The sequence below is a fragment of the Elephantulus edwardii genome, unplaced genomic scaffold (genome assembly GCF_000299155.1).
Source record: "Elephantulus edwardii isolate Elephantulus edwardi_28Jun2011 unplaced genomic scaffold, EleEdw1.0 scaffold00004, whole genome shotgun sequence".
NCBI lineage: Eukaryota > Metazoa > Chordata > Mammalia > Macroscelidea > Macroscelididae > Elephantulus > Elephantulus edwardii.
Genome location: NW_006399754.1, coordinates 21538035 through 21555449, shown reverse-complemented (window position 1 = coordinate 21555449; position 17415 = coordinate 21538035). Strand labels below are relative to the sequence as shown.

Below are 17415 nucleotides of genomic sequence, written 5' to 3'. Positions count from 1 at the left end.
GGTGACTGGGGTAATTGGGATGGGTGTGTCAGAGGCAGTGAGGTTGGCACAGGATAGAGCAGGGTTTAGGGCTGTTGTGCATAGGGTCGTTATGAGTCGCAAACGACTCGACGGCACATAACAACAACAACAATGTACAAAAAACATTATTACTCTTAATAATGAACAGTTGTTGAAACACATTGCAATGGTACAATCAAGAAAAAGTTGTCCTCATGTTTAGTAAAAGAACGTTATACACCAAGAAACCCAGAGGTGACAACTACAGGGTGGGTTACATTTCCTTTTCTGATTTTTGTTGGTTCTTGTTTTAGTGGCAGTTTTGTTTTTAAGTCACATGGAGTTTCAGGGGCCTTTCTGGCACGGCCGGTCTCAAGGGCATAGGAAGCGATGAAGCACAAACTATGCTGAGCCATGTGTCACCCTCACCTCGAGGAAGCTCAGAGCAAACACGGCTGCAAGCTGTGAGTGAGCAATTGTGCTGCAGCCCCTTCTACTCTCCTGTGCTCTCAGGGTGCAGAGCTGGCCGTTACCACAGAGCAGAACGGACCCCACTCCCCACTTCCATACCCAGAGATCTGTCAGCACAACTGTATCTTAACATATTACAATTTAAGTGTATATTTGGCAGAAGTGATACAATTCTATTTACTCCTAGTAAAACTCTGTATTAATAAACACCTTCTATTAAAAAATGTGATAATATCTGTGAAATATGAAAAGCAGATGGGAGTATTCTTGTAGTAAAAGGTTCATTGAATATCAATTTATTAAACATCTATTATCAGCTAGACATGGCTAAGTGATTGGACTTTCTGTGATTATTAATTCAGTGCTCCATGACTAAATTATATCTAAGTCAGTTTTCTAAAATCTTTTCACTTCTCTGGTTCTTAGTTTTTCCTAATTATAAAATAAGAAGATTGAATTGAATCAGTGAGTCTTAACCCTGACTACACATTAGAATTCTGTAGTAAGCTTTGAGGACAATTCTGATGTCCAGGTTCCATTTCAGAAAAGCAGAGACTGTTAGACACATACAGAGAGAGAGAGAGAGAGAGAGAGACAGACACACACACACAACAACACACACACAGAGAGACAGAGACACACACACACAGACAGAGAGAGAGAAAGACAGAGAGAGACAGAGAGACAGAGAGGTGTGTATGATTTAAATTGGACAGTTTAAATGTTTCCCTCCTGATTATAATGTGCAGCTATGACTGATAATTGTTGGACCAGATAATTCCAAGATTCTAGTTTCATTTTCATAATGTATATCTGTGATGGATTAACTGTGATCGCTTTCCTCCACAGCTGTGTGACTAGATATTAAGGTGTCATTATACATTAATTTCAGCATCAGGTAGGAATAGAATCTGTTCTTGAGTCTCCTGCCCTCCCCGGGAATGGAATTAGGCACAGCTTAGAGCCAACCTGCCCTTCAGATTCCTTCTGTTTTCTAACTTCACATGTCCAGAAGGTCTAGCTGATGTTTTCTTCCAATATAGGAAGGGTTCCTTAGTTTAAAATTCCTGAAGCCACTTTAATATAAGGAGTATAAACTATTAGTTCTTTTTTAAAAAATAATTTTATACTAGTTTCTTTACAAAATTCCAATACACTGTTTTCAAGAACAGATTCTTTTTATTCCCTGCCCCCCAGTCAGTTAATTTTAAAAGATTTATTTCTTGAAATAGTTTATGATTTTGGAAGGAACTAAAATTTAAAGACTTATCTGGGACTAAATAAACAAAATTTTTAGTGTCCTTTGAGTGCCAAACATATCAACTAATCTGGGAGAAACAAGCAAACAGAGGAAGCATAACAATACACACAGACACAGACAAACAGACACACATACACACACACACAGATCTATCTATCTATCTATCTATCTATCTATCTATCTATCTATCTATCCGTCATCCATCTATCCATCCATTGTCTGTCTGTCTGTCTGTCTATCTATGTATCTATCTATCTATCTATCTATCTATCTATCTATCTATCTATCTATCTATCTAAAGGACCGTAATACAAGTGTGATGTGAAAACAGAGACTGCAGCACCAAACTCAGCGTAGGTTGGTTTAGGAAGGATTTGGAAAAGAAATGAGGTTCTTGAAAGATCAGTAGAAGAGTGGGAGAGTGAAGAAGGAGAACAAAGCATAAAGCATTATCTGGGCAGAGAAACCTGCATTTTCTAAACCTTGAATCTTGGCCAGTAAGCATGGAGGCACTGCAGTGGATGTGGATGCAGTGTAACTTTTAAGGGTATGTTTTCTGGCTGGGATCTGTGTGTTGCAGAAAGAGTAGAGGAAGGCTGTGGAATACAGGGTATACAATGAACTAGCCAGAATACATTTTTATCCAAACTGTGCAGCATTTTAAAAAAGAAAAGCAGTGTGCCTAATTTCAGAAGCCAGTCTGTTTACAAACTGGGGATTATTGGAAAGGAAAGGGTGGTGGGTGTATGGAGCGTGGTGGAGCTCCGTAAAGCTTAAGGCAAGGAAAGTATTGTTAAGACCCCGGAACTGTTGTGTACCCCAGTGAGAAATGATCTATTAATATCTGGGCCTGATGTACTAGCCTTAAGTGGATATTCCAACAAGGAACATCTTCCTATTTTCATTTAAATAATTGCAAACTAACACTTGCAAGAATGACATTTTATTTCAGTATCCTAGTGAAATCTCAACCTAAACTGAAAACAAGGAGCTCTGGTGACCCTTGAAAAACAGACATGAATCCTGTCCTATCCAGTGCCATCCTCATCATCTCTGATTCACTTGAGCCTGTTGCTAGAGTCACCATGTCAAACCACCTCACTGAAGGTCTTCCTCTCTTTGGCTGACCCTCCTCCACCTTTCCAAGCATGATAACCTTTTCCAAGGAATAGCCTTCCTTCACAATAAGTCCAGAGCATGAGAGACGAAGCTTCACCATGCTTGCTTCCAAGGAGCACTCTGGTTGCACCTTTTCCAAGACATATCTCTTTGTTCTCGTGGCAGTCCATGGGGTGTTCAGTATTCTCCCCCAACACCACAATTCAAAAGCATCAACTCCTCTTCTGTCATTCTTATTATAATTCAAAAGACTGAATCAGGAACACTTTAGTCTTCTAACTGACATCATTGTTCTTTGGCATTTTAGAGAGGTCTGCCGGTAGTCTTGGCCAAAGCACGTCTTCATCTTCTGGTCTCCTGACTGTTGGTGCCAAGAATGTTGACTGTGGATCCAAAGATGAAACACTGACAGTTTCAGCCCTTTCTCCATTTATCATAATGAAACCTATTGGTTCAGTGATTAGTATCTTTGCTTTCTTGATGATGAGATGTACTCCACTCTACAGCACCTAACAACTGGTGGTGTAGGGAGCTGTTCTGTTAACCCAACTACTGTAATTCTCTGGTGATTCAAATACACGGGTGATTCTGCAGGAGAGAGATGGACAGTCTCTCCCCAGGAGATTGACTGCTTCTGAGAACTCACTAGAAGGTCAGATAGAAGTAGGTTCCAACTCAATGGCTGTGAGTTTGAGTTTGAATTTGAACATGAATAACCAGAAGTTTTCCTAAGATTGTAGCAAACAAACTATTGAGTTGAGGCACTTTATCTGCAAGTTAGATGTGAAATTGTCCCAGAAGTGACATTCTTTCACTGAGGCATTGGAAAAGGAGGCCTGGTAAGTAATGAACAAGGCACTGAACTGAGAGCTTAAGTCTGAATACTTCTAATAGGACCAACATTGCATGACTATATCATAGTAGTCATTGAAATTGTTGTTGTTGGGTACCATCGAGTCAAGTACAACTCATAGCAACTGTATGAATAAAATATCTGAAACCAGTCCTATCCTGCACCATCCTCATACTTCCTGACGCATAGAGCCCACTACAGCAGTCACCGTGTCAATCCACCTGGTTGAGGGTCCTCCTCTCCTTCACCGACCCTGCATCCTTCCCAGCATCATTTCTCTCTCCAGGGAATAGCACCTCCGAGCAACATGTCCAAGGTATGTCAGGAGAATCCTCATCATTCTTGCCTCCAAAGAGCACTCTGGCTGCACCCGTACCAAGACCTATCTTCTATTTGTCTTCTCTGCTGTCCATGGAATGTTCTGTGATCTTCTCAACACAGCTCAAAAGAATCAATTCTTTTTCTGTCATCCTTATTCATTGTCCAGGTCTCAGATGCTTAGCTAGTAATCAGAAAGACCATGGCCTGGATCAGATACACCTTAGTCCTCAAACTGATACCACTACTCCTCAATAATTTGAAAGGTCCCTAACTGCAGATTTTCCTAGTGCAATGTGTCTCCTTATTTCCTGACTGCTCGTGCTAATGGTGTTAATTGTGGATCCAAGCAGGATGAAGTTGTTGTCAGTTTCAATCTCCTCTCCATCCATCATGACTGTGCCTGTTGATCCAGTGGTAAGAAACTTTATTTTCTTGACACTGAGACGCAGACCATACTGAAGGCTGCATTCCTTGATCTTCTACAATAAGTGCTTCAAATCTGCCTCACTTTCAGCAAGCAAGGTTGTTTCATCTTCATAACACAGGTTATTGATGCATCTCCTTCCAATCCTAATGTCACATTCCTCTTCATAGAGTCAAGCTACTCAGATAATTTGCTCAGAATACAGATTGAGCAGGTATGGAGACAGAATCCATCCCTGACAACTCGCTTCCCAATTCCAAACCATGCAGTGCTCCCCTGCTCCATTCACACAACAGCCTCCTGATTCAGGTACAGGTTCCTCATGAGCACAATCAAGGGCTCTGGGATTCCCATTCTTCTCAGTGGCAGCTACAACTTGTCATGATCCACACAGTCAGTCACCTTTGCATTTTCAATAAAGCACAAATAAAATTACTATTACCTTAGTCCTTCCCCACAAGGAAAATGCCCTGTTCCTTTAATCCAGCCATTTCTTTAACATATACCTCAGTTTTTGTAAGGTTAAAACTTCCAGATGCTCACTAGAGCATTCAGATGTAACATCATCTACTCACATTTCTCTCCCCACTAACCAAAATGTATCAAAATATTCACACAAACATCCCTTCTTCACTTAAGTCTCAAGAGTCACTGTAGTCTGTATGCCCTTCCCCACATGCACAAATATTTTCAGACTTCTGCGTTCAAACGCACAGAACAAACAAAAAGCCCTTCATTTCCTTTGTTAGAATCCTCCAATTCCAGTTTCTTTGCTTTTGTGCCTTTCTCTCCTTCCAAGAATTCATGATCCGTCAATTACTTCTTTTCTTTTCTTATTATTAAATCAGTCAGAAGAGACTTAAGTTATGATGTATAGCCAACACCTTTAACATATCAGTAACTTAGTACAATAAAATGGCATTTTTATTTGTACTCTATGTCCATTTCCTGTCACCTGGGAGTGTTACTTAGTTACTTTTGCTTCGGGACCCAGAATGACTAACAACCTCCATCTAAAGTATCAGTAGCCAAGGTCAAGGGACGTCAACTAGCAAAGTCATCTACATTCTTACATCTCATTCCTCAGACGCATATCACTTCTGCAGACCATTAATCCAGCCAAAAGCAAATCATATGACCAAAGGTAACTTCAAAGGAGCTGTTTGTTCACAAGACAGAGAATTGGAATAGTGGGGAACAAGTTAATGACTCCATGCCTGTGTTATAACCTTTATTTCTACACACAAGTCTTTTCAGATCTTGTCCATGTTTAAATAAGCAGATACATAAAATGAAAATTCCTTGGTTTTTCTTTGTTATGATTTTCCACTTCCAGTTTCTGACCCACTGCTTAGCACTTAATATACAACCATCTGGAGTCCGTCATTTCATGATATTTTCCGCATTTAGGTAACTTCTCATAGTGACACTTGAGAGAATTCACTGTAGAGAATCAGTATAGAATCTCATTCCCTGAACATTTGTTCATCCTTGGCCTGTGTAACTCGAAACGTTGAAGTTTTCACTCTTTTGCTCTATCTGCTTGACTCCCTTCGGCTTTGTTGTAAATTATTTTCCTGAGATATTTTAATAATATCTCTGGCCATACTCATCATCTCTAAGGAGGATACATCCCAAATCCACTTCCTTCCTTCTAATTTTTGTCAGGGCCTAAACTTTTCAAGTGCTGGTGAGAAGCCATTTTCAGTCTTTGAACCTGCTCAATCTGAACCTGGCAGGATAACCAAACTGTCCCGGGAGCTGCCAGGAATTCATGCCAGATTCAATGAGTGGGATGCCATTACTGATGTCAGATGGATCTTAGCTGGAAGTAGATAATACAAGAAAGATACTAAAGGGAGCTCTGGTGGCCTAGTGGCAAGACGCTGCACTGCAATCCCAGAGGTATGTGGTTCAAATCCACCAGATGCTCTGCTGGACAAGGAGGGGGCAATCTCTTCCCGTACCAGTCAGATCTGATTTGACGGTACACATAAAAATAATACAATAAAAACTAAAAAAAAAAAAGAAACTAACTTGCATTTTATTTACTACGTAAGCACTAAATTCTATTGAACCTAATAAATTATAACACTGAGAAAAATAGGAATTCCAGAACACTGAATTGTGCTCATAGTGAACCTGTAAATAGGCCAAGAAACAAGTTCAGACCAGTGGATATGATAGGGCTTAAAGTCGTGAAAGTTGTGTGTCACTGTACCTATTCCATATGTATGGTGAGGAAATGCCTCAAGAAGCTGGAGGAGAAGAATATGGCACGAAATACATTTTAATATAGATAAAAAAAACAGGAATCCTTACAACTGGACTAATAGATAATATAATGATAGTGAAAAGACTGAGTTCATCACCAGTTTTATTTTACTAATATCGACAGTCAACACAGTGGAAGCAACAGTTAACACGCTGCTGCACACTTTCAAAATTTACAACCATGCTTAGAAACATATTTGCTGTCATTTGCAGCAATGTGTTAAGAAATTAAAAGATATGTTACATAGGAACAATCTACCAATGAGGACCTGAAGTGCTAAAAAGAAAGGATGTCGTTTTAAAGACTAAAGTATATCTAATTCAAACAAGATCGTTCCTTTGCTTTACATGTGTGAAAATCGGACAATGAGTAAAGAAGATGGAAAGTTTATGCCTTTCAATTGTGATGTGGGCAGAGGATTGACTATCTTATGGACAAAAGAACAAACAAAACTCTCTAGTAGTAAGTGCAACTGGGGAGAAATGTCATCTCGTATACTTAGGACATGTTGCAAAAAGCATCAGTCATTGGGAAGACACGTCATGCTTGGAGAAGGAGAAGGTCAGTAGAAGAGAGGAAGACCCTCGAGCAGAGAGGTTGACACAGTGGCTATAATAGTCAGTGGACTTGAATATGACGGAGATTGTGTAGTTGGTGCAGTTAGGGCAAAGATTTGATCTGCTCTCCTTAGGTGTCTATGAGTTGGACTCACTAGACAGTCCCTCACAAATGCACTTGCCTACACATATACTCCCTTCTATTCTTTAAATCATTCCTCTCTTGGAAATGACTGGCCTACTTTCTAAATAATTGTTTTAGTAGCTGTAATAATATAATTTGTTCATTTGTCACAGTTAATGATACTGAGAGACTTATTTGCTAGCAGAGGAAACTAACATTGTATAATATAATTTCTATGCCAGAAAGAAAAGAAAAGAAGACTCAATAGGAGATGTAACATAATTGTTACATTTCAATAGTTTATTTAGTTCTAAAGATTTTTTTTTTCTTCCACTACTTCATCTTCTAACCCTTCCCTTCTGGTCCCAAGAGCATTTTATCTGTGTCAGAGTTCTTATTGTTATGTTTCCTCAAATCACCTAGGACTCAGAGTGATCCTGTGAAAAGCAGATCTGAACCTCGCCCCGTGCTGTGCTGTCCTCCTGTGATAACTGTCCTGCTCCAGCCCACGGTGGCAGCCGCTGTGTTAGTCTATCTCGTTGGGCATGTTCTGCTCTTTTGCTCACTCATTCTCTTTTCTAGCATGATATTTGTCTCCAAGGTTTGGTTCCTTCTGATAATATGCTCAAAGTAAGTGTGATAAAGTTTCACCAACCTTGTGTTTAAGGAACACTCTGCTTGTACTTCCTCCAAGACAGAGTTCTTTAAACTTTAGGCGGTCCATAAGATATTCAATATTCTTTGCCAAGACCACAATTCAAAGGAATCAATTCCTCCCCTCATCCTTATTCATTGTCCAACTTTCGGATGTGTAGGAAACCATTGAAAAGATCCTGACTTGGATCAGGTGCACCTTAATCTTTAAAATGACATCCGTACTTAGTCTTTTGCACTTTGATGAGGTCTATGGCAGTAGATTTGCCAAATTAGACATGCCGTTTGATTTATTGACTTTTACTACCAGGGTTGTTTATTGTGGATCCAAGTAAAATGAAATTGTCAACAACCCCAGTCTTTCCTCCATCTCTCATGAGTTTGCCTAGTCAAGTGGTAAGAATTTCTTGATGCTTAAATGTAACTCGTATTTAAAGACTGTCATCTTTGATCTACAGTAAACACTTCACACCTTCTTCACAAATAAAGTTTGACATCTGTTAGCAGGTTTTGGTGCATCTTCCTCCAATCTTGATGCCACATTCTTCGTATAGTCCAATTTCTTAAATGATTTGCTCAGCAAACAGATTGAATAGCTGTAGGGGAAAGATACAACTCTGATCTATAAACGTTTACCAATTTAAAACCATGGGGCATTATCTTTTTCTGTTCAGACAAGAGTTTCTTGGTCAATGGATATGTTTCTCAAAAGTGAAATTAAGTGTTCTAGACTGCAGTTTTAGTGACAGTTCTTGTTAGGAGCATCTAGTTGAGGAATCATATCTAGAAGCTAAGGAGCTGAATAGAATGTTTCAAAGGCAGCTCTGGATGGCAAAGCAAAGTATTGTAATGAAATATGCAAAGAGCTGTAGTCAGAAACTCAATAGGGCCAAACTTGCTGAGCATTTCTTAAGCTGAAGTAACTAAAGAATAAATTCAAGCCTTGAGGTGTAATCCTTAAGGATACTAATAGCAAAATATTGAATGACACAGGAGACAATAAAAGAAGATGAAATATGGTCAATGGTGATTAATTTCATAAATCACAATGTATGGGAAATGATACTGTGATACAATGTGAATAAAAGAATGAAATAGAAGGAGAATTGACGCCTTTGAGCTGTGGTGCTGGAGAAGAGTACTGAATGTACCATGGACTGCCAAGTAAACAAATAGATTCATCTTAGAGAGGGTTAAACCAGGCTGCTCCTTGGAGGCAAGAATTCTGGGGCTTCGTCTGACATACTTTGGGGTAAGGAGAGACAGGTCTTTGGAGAGGGACATCATGCTGGGCAGAGTGGAGGGACAGCGCAGGAGGGGAAGACCCTCTATGAGGTGGATTGATTCAGTGACTGGGGTAATCGGGATGGGTGTGTCAGAGGCAATGAGATTGGCACAGGACAGAACAGGGTTTAGGGCTGTTGTGCATAGGGTCGCTATGAGTCGGAAACGACTCGACAGCACATAACAACAATAACAACATGAAACACAATATGTATAAACAAAATAAACAAAAAAGAAGATGGAGAATGAATATGAAGATCCAAGAGAGGGCGAGGGTGGAAGCAGAGGGATGAGGGTGTGCTTGGGTGGGGAGGGAAGTTTAGTCATGGGACTGTGCAATATGGTGCATGGGGTGGGGTGAGGGAAATGGGAAGAATCTGGTCTGAAAAAAGTGTATTATAATTTTGTAAATAAACAAGTACAGATTTTTAAAAAAGAAGATGGAAGGAGTATGTAGAGTCACTGTATTAGAAAGAACTGGCTGACACAGAAGAATTTAAAGAAACAACATATTATCAAGAGGCAATCATGATGACGGAGGAAGTGCAGTTTCTCTGATGGACTTGGCAAAAAACTAAGGCCCCAAGAATTGATTGACTCCAATAGACATACTTCAACAAATAGATACTGTCCTGGATATGCTTTCCAGGTTATGCCAAGGAATCTGTAGGACAACTCTCAGTGACTAAAAGAGATCTATATTTATTCCCATTCAAAAAAAAAAAAGGAAAGGTGACCTAACATAGTGTGGAAATTATTTTACAAAATAACTAATATCACATGCAAGCAAAATCCTGCTGAAGATTATTCAAAACCAGCTTGAACAGATTGATGAGAACTACCAGAAATACAAGCTGGGTTTAGAAGTGGCTGTGGCACTAGAGACATTGCCAATGTCAGATGGATCTTGACAAAAAGCAAAACATACCTGAGGAATGTCTATCTGTGTGTCATTGACAGCGCCAAGGTATTTTACTGTGTGGATCACAACAGATCATGGCTAATCTTTTAGGAGAATGGAAATCCCAGAACACTTGACTGTGCTCATGTGAAACCTATACTCAGACCAGAAAGCAGGCCACAAAATAAAGCAAGGAAATACTGCATGATCTGAAATCAGTAATAGAATGTGTTAGGGATGCACCCTGTATCCATACCTTTTCAATCAGAACAGATCATTTGGGAGACTGGGCTTTATGAGGAAGAATGTGGTATCAGGATTGGAGGAAGACTCAATGGCATTATACAGATGACACAAACCTGCTTGCTGAAACTGAGGAACATCTGAAGCACTTGCTGCAGAAGGTCAAGGACTGTAGTCTTTGATATGGGTTGAAGCTCAACATCAGGAAAACCAAGATTGTCACCACTGGGCCAGTTGGCAGCGCCATGATAGATGGAGAAGAAATTGATGTTGTTACAACTACAGCTAGGTTGCCTCCACAATCAACAATTCTTGGTGCTAGCAGTCAGGAAATCAAATGATGAATTGCACTGGGAAAATCTGCTCTCAGGGACCTCTCCACAGTACTGAGAAGCAATAACGTCAGTCTAGAGACTAGGATGCACCTGATCCAGGCCATGGTCTTCATAATTACTTGCTATGCATCCGAGAGTTGGGCAATGACTAAGGATAAGAGAAGAAACAAAGTCTTTGAGTTGTGGTGCTGGAGAAGAATCTTGAACATACCAGGGTCCTCCGAGACAACAAATAGGGCTGTCTTGGAGAGGGTGAAATCAAGTTTCTCCTTGAAGGCTAGGATTTTGAGGCTCTATCTCACATACTTTGGGTAGGGTGTCAGGAGAGATCAGTCATTAGGGAAGATCATTATGTTCAAAAGGGTAGAGGGACAGCACAGGAGAAGAAGCCTTCAGATGAAATGGGTTGATACAGTGACTGGGGCAATGTGGATAGGAGTGTCAGAGTCTGTGAGACTGGCTCAGGACAGGGCAAGCTTCAGAGCTCTTGTACACTGAGTCACTGAGAGTTGGAGGCAATTCGATGGTGCATAACAACAACAACATGAACAAGAGATCTGAACTCTTTTTTATCTTGTGCCATACTCAAAATCTCTGGCTTGAGCCCATTGGTGCAGTCACTGTATCAGTCCAGCTGGTTAAAGATTTTCTTCTCTTTCACTAATCCTCCATCCTTCCAAGCATGATGTCCTTTTCCAAGGAATAGCCTCCCCTAGCAACATGCCCAGATTATGTGAGACAAAGATTTATCATCCTTGGCTCCAAGGAACACTCTAGCTACACCCTCTCTAAGACCTACCTGATTATTCTTTTGGCAGTCCATGGGATGTTTAGTGATCTTCTCCAACTCCAGAGTTCAAAGGCATCAGTTCTTCTTCTGTCATTCTTACTCACGTCCAGCCCTTAAATGTATAACGAGTGATTGAAAAAACATCTGAATCAGGCACACCTTCATTGCTCCTCAATAATTTGGAGAGGTCCCTGGCTGCAGACTTTCTAGAGTTGTTGTTGTTGTTATGTGCCATTGAGTCACTTGTAACTCATAGCGACCCTATGTACAACAGCCCTAAACTCTGTTCTGTCCTGTGCCAATTGCACTGTCTCCGATACACCCATCCTGATTACCCCAGTCACTGAATCAATCCACCTCATAAAGGACCTTCCCCTCCTGTGCTGTCCCTCCACCCTCCCAAGCATGATGTCCCTCTCCAAGGACCAGTCCCTCCTTACAACATGTCCAAAGTATGTTAGACAGAACTTCAGAATCCTTGCCTTCAAGGAGCCGCCCGGTTTAACCCTTTCCAGGATGAATCTGTTTGTTTTCCTAGCAGTTCATGGTATTTTCAATACTCTTCTCCAGCACCATAGCTCAAAGGCATCAATTCCCCTTCTAGAGTAGAACATTTTAATTATTATCTTTACATTTTTAAAAAGTTTTATTTTTTGCATATAAAAATTCATGTATCATGTGTTTCATTCAAGTATATTGTGTTTCATGCATTCCTTCAGTCATATTGTGTTTCATATAGTCATTCATATATATTGTGCTTTATAAAATCAATTACCATTGATCTATGCCCAATATTAATTCATCCTTTTAGAGCTTTTTAATTTCTTTTTTCCTGAACCTTTTTTTACATGAAAAGAATTTCAGAAGTAATGTATTTAAGGCGTGATCTTTAGTGAAATTACAAGTCAAGGTCTTGGGAACCTGATCCATTGTTAAAACTTAGAACTTTTGGTTTTTGTGTTTTAAAAAATATATGTATGAGGCTGGCATTGGGGTGGGGGTAAGTCTGAGGAAAACAGGATGAAATATGTTTACGGCATTGAAGTCTATGGGGGAGAGAATAGTCTAAAAGTATTATCTTTAAGGGTATTATTTTTATTGTAGGAGTATGCAATGAGAGTTGCAGAGTGGATTATATTTGGGGGTAGGGGGTGGGATTTGGGGAGGTGCCTGGGGGATTGTGTACCAATGAGGGAGTTTTTCTTTTGCTTTTCAAGGAAAGGAGCAAAGGGGGGGAGGGGGGAGCGGTTTGTGTGGGGAAAAGGGTGCAACAATGAATGAATGGAATTCCAAAATCTCTGTAGATGTTCATTGAAATGAAAAATAAACAAACTAAATTAATAAAAAAATGTATTTGTTGAAATTTCTCTCTTAGAGTTAATCAAGATAAAGTAGTAATGTGAAAAGAAAAAAATCTTATTTTGTATATTAAAACAGTATTTACTCCAATAATTTTTTTGCTCATGTTCCTGAAACAACTTATTTATATGGATAATTCTTTTATATTTGTAAAAAATGTTACTTTATATTCTTGTGTATCATTGAGAAAAATCTAAGTAGAAAAAAAAAAGATAAACCAAGTGAACTAAAGGTTTGATCAGCATGCCGGCCTTAGTGATGTTGTGAGCATCTGACATTTCGTACATGGAAAGAAAAGCAATTGTCACTGTGATTTATATGCCAAAATCTAGTAAGGTGTTTTGGAGAAAGAGGGGGATGTGTGTGTGAATGAGAGGGAGAGAGAACACGACACAGAGAGAGATTCTCTGCTTCTTGGATCTCAAGAGACACAATATTCAGACTCAGTGAAAACTTATCCATAATAAATTTGAATACTTCTATTTTTTTTTAAATAGAACATGTTTTGTTTCAAATGTTAGAATAATATATAATACACAGAACAGTAAAACCAGTATCAAAGCCAAACTGCTTGCTGTGGACTAGACGAGATTCCTGGTGTTTCCTGGTCTGGGTGAGGGAAGCACTGCTCCTTAGCATTTCCAACGGCTGATTTTTCAGAAGAAAAATTGGATGCCTATTTGCTGAAAACAGAGAATACGAGAAAGATACTGATTTGTGCTTTATTGTCTAAGCAAAAGCATTCAACTGGACTGATCCATTATACATATAGATAATACAGAGAATTCCAGCACCCACCTAATTGTTCTCATATGAAACCTGTGTGTAGACTCAGAAGCAGTTATTTCAACAGAACAAGGAAATAGTGCACAGTTTCAAATCAGGAAAGATATCATCAAGGTTATATCCTTTCCGAATAGGTTTTCCTTTGGAGGTAATTTTTAAAAGACCCAGACCTCCAGGTGTACAGAGTTTGTTCCACCCAGAGATATGCAAATAATTACAAAAAAAAAAAAGAAAAATTACATTCTGAATGTTGTATGTACCTTACTTTGCCCTTTACCTTGGCCTTCATCGTGAATTTTTTGTGTTAATTTTCTTTTTCTTTGATTCAGGGAATTTATCAACAGCCTTCGACTGTTCAGGACATTCTACGGAGGCCTGGCGGACCAGCTTTGTGTGAATGAGTTCGCTGCTGCTGATGGGCTACCCTGCTGGAATGGAGAAGACATAGTAGCAAGGTATTTTATGTTAGGAAGTCTGTGAAAATACGACCTCCACGATCCTCCTTTTTTTCTTTTCCTGAATCATAGATAGGTTGCTTCACTTTTCAACTTTGCTTCACATGTTAAAGTCTACATTAATTCCTTCTTGTACTGTTTAAAAATCTTTTTAAAAGTCTGGGGTTTTTTTTACATTTAAATATCTGAAAACTATTTGTTGTGTTATAATGGGTCTTTTCTACCTCCTGCAATGGTGGACAATGTTTGGTGGAGCTCCCCAATTAAAACAAGCTTGGAAGCAGGAGTGGCATCCACTTCTGAAATAGCTTGCCTCCAGAAACCTTATGAACTTGGAGAAATGATAAAAGTTATACAGGTGTTCAAGTCTTTTGTTCCTAGGGTTGTTATGAGTCATCTACGACTCTACAGCATTTAAAACATTTACCCCAAAATCCCACCCTCTCATTTGTGCATCAGTTATCTTCTACACGATCTATCTTGCTTACATCATCTTTTAGTTATTTCTTTTACTTCCATAAGTATTTTTAAAGTGAGAAAATTTAGTGAAGTAAGAATACCTATGCAAATGTTCAGTAGAATATGAATATGTCTATGTGGTGCTAATATGCTGTTCATCTTACAATAGTGTGTGTGTGTGTGTGTGTGTGTGTGTGTGTGTATACACAGTTTTGTCATACTATTCTGTTGAGTCAGAACTGATTCATAGCTCACCCTCCAACTGGTTTGCAGAGGGTATAAACAACATGGGAGGAGATTGCTCATCTTTCTCTCATGAAGCAACTGGTGAATTTGATCTCTAAGCCATTTGGTTGGCAGTGAAAGCCTTTGGGTTGAGCAACTGGTGGATTCAAACCACCTACCTTGGCACTGGCAGTACAGCTCTTTACCCACTAGGCCACAAGAGCTCCCTATACATACAATATTGTTATTATGTGCCACTGAGTTAGAACAAACTCATAACTGACCTGTAGTGAGTCTTCAGGGTCAGTAACTGACACAAAAGTAGATTGCCGAATTTCTCCTGCAGAGCAGCTGGGGGATTCAAACTGTGTGCCTTTGAGTGGGCAGAGTAACTCCCTACCTGTGCGCCACTGAGCGCCTTGTATATACAGTATTAGGACATGTTTTTGTATATATCTGTTTGAGTTACTGTGCATTTACATCTTGTCTGTCAATTTTTCCTCAAACTATGGACTGAAATGTAACCTTTTCTTTTCTCCCTGTGTAGAATTTCATGTCTGGCAATTTTTTAAAAATTTTATTTCCTGCAACAGATTGTGCTGTCAAATAATTTCTTGTGCTTCATTCAGATTATTATAAATTTTCCCTCAGTGATATACAACTGTGATTTTTAGAATTGGGGAGAGATTAGTGCCTTCATTTGCCAAAGCTGGTGATTTTTGTAGAATATTACTATAATTACTACTGTGTTGTATAATGAGACCTTGGGTGTGAATAATACTTGTGAATAATACTTGGGTGTGAATAATAAAATACATTGTTGTTGTTGTTAGGTGCCACTGAGATAATAACTATATTTGGATAATTCTTACTTACATATGGACCCACACTATGTGAAGAGTTAAAATTTAATTACTGAAAGAATTACTTGTTACTTTAAAATCTTATTTTTGAAATTCATTTTCTTGTGACAGACACAGACTATAATGAAATAATTTCTTTTGTGTTGTGTTGATTACAACTCAGGGTGGCTCATAACCCCAGTTACTCAGTCAGTCAGTCAGTCAGTCACTCACGCACAGGCAGTGACCGGGGGAGTTGCAGCACACTCATAGGCCCCTGGAACAGGCTTCAAAGTCTGTATAACAAACTGGGGCAAATTACCCACCTTTCTCCCTCATAGAAGCTGGTGGATTTGATCTGTCAGAGTGTCACAGCTCTTGGGTTAGGAGTACAACTCTGGATGGACTCTAACACCAGGGCTTCCTGGCATCTCTATAGAACAACAACAACTCATTGCCATTTGTGTCGGAACCTGCTCATAACTGAACCCCAGCAGGGTTTTGGAGAATGTAAATCACATGGATAGAAAGTCATGCTCCAAAGCCAAAGGTCGTACAGCCCTGGTCTGTCCACCTGCTGTACAGAGGTAACTCGTGGTTACTGTGAAGCTGAACACTGTGACATTGATGTGTCAAATGCAATAATGGTTACCCATGGTGGACGGTGTTTGGTGGAGCTCCCCGATTAAAGCAAGCTTGGAAGCAGGAGTGGAATCCACTTCCATAGTAGCTTGTCTTGGAAAACTCTACGAACGTGGAAAAAGGATGAAAGTTACACGAGTGTCTATGTCTTTCATTCGTAGGGTCACTATGAGTCGCCTACAACTCAGCGGCACCTAACAACATCAACAACTTACGTAGGAGAAGAAGGCCATCTGTCTCCTGTGGAGCTCCAGGTGGATTTGAGGTGACAGACAAGTGTCACTTATGAGTTGTCAGAACAGTTCCCTATGGACTAAGTCCATGCACTCTCTAGAGTCTCCTAGGCTCAGTCCCTAAGAAGACCTTTGGTGTCATAGTTTGTGGGGAGCTGGGTCCCTGCCAAGCTGCATGTCTGTTGAGGGAGGAAGAGGAGGGAGCTCCTCTTGTGATTTACAGCTTTAGAAACACTCTGGAGTTCCGAACAGACCAGATGGCCCTGAGTAGGTGAGGATCTCAAGAAGAGAAGATTGATAAATCCTTCTATTACAGGGTTATTGGTAGGTTTGAACTGTCTGTTTTTGTTCAGTTCTAAGTCATTACCTCACCAGGTCTCCTAATTTAAAATGTGTGTGTATAATTAAAGGTTTACATATTTATTGGGTCATTAAATGTCTACTTGCTCAGCTGATATCAGACAGATCAGAAGTTCGCTCTAGACCTGGAAGTGGTCCATCGATATTACTGCATAAGAAAACCTACAGTCAGTTTTTTCTCTCCTAGCACAAGGAAGAATTCAAGATACTAAAGAGCTGAACAGAAGATTCCAAAAGGCTGCTCGGAATGACAAAGCAAAATACGACAATGAAATGTGCGAGGAGGTACAGTCAGAAAATCAAAAGGGCCGAACTCGCTCGGCATTTCTTAAGCTCAAGGAACTGAAGAACAAATTCAAACCACGAGTTGCTGTAATCAAGGATGCTTTGGGCAGAATATTAAATGATCCAGGAAGTATTAAAAGAAGATGGAAGGAATATA

General features: G+C 39.7%; 1 protein-coding gene across 1 annotated transcript in view; it reads left to right on the top strand.

The window, feature by feature from the left end:
- The window catches only part of GPC5 (glypican 5), a 667761-nt gene that overhangs the window by 471096 nt on the left and 179250 nt on the right, over positions 1-17415 (top strand). The window contains exon 5 of the mRNA XM_006879630.1: positions 14087-14212. Within this exon, the coding sequence (XP_006879692.1) occupies positions 14087-14212 (126 nt within the window). The remainder of the gene's footprint in view (positions 1-14086; positions 14213-17415) is intronic.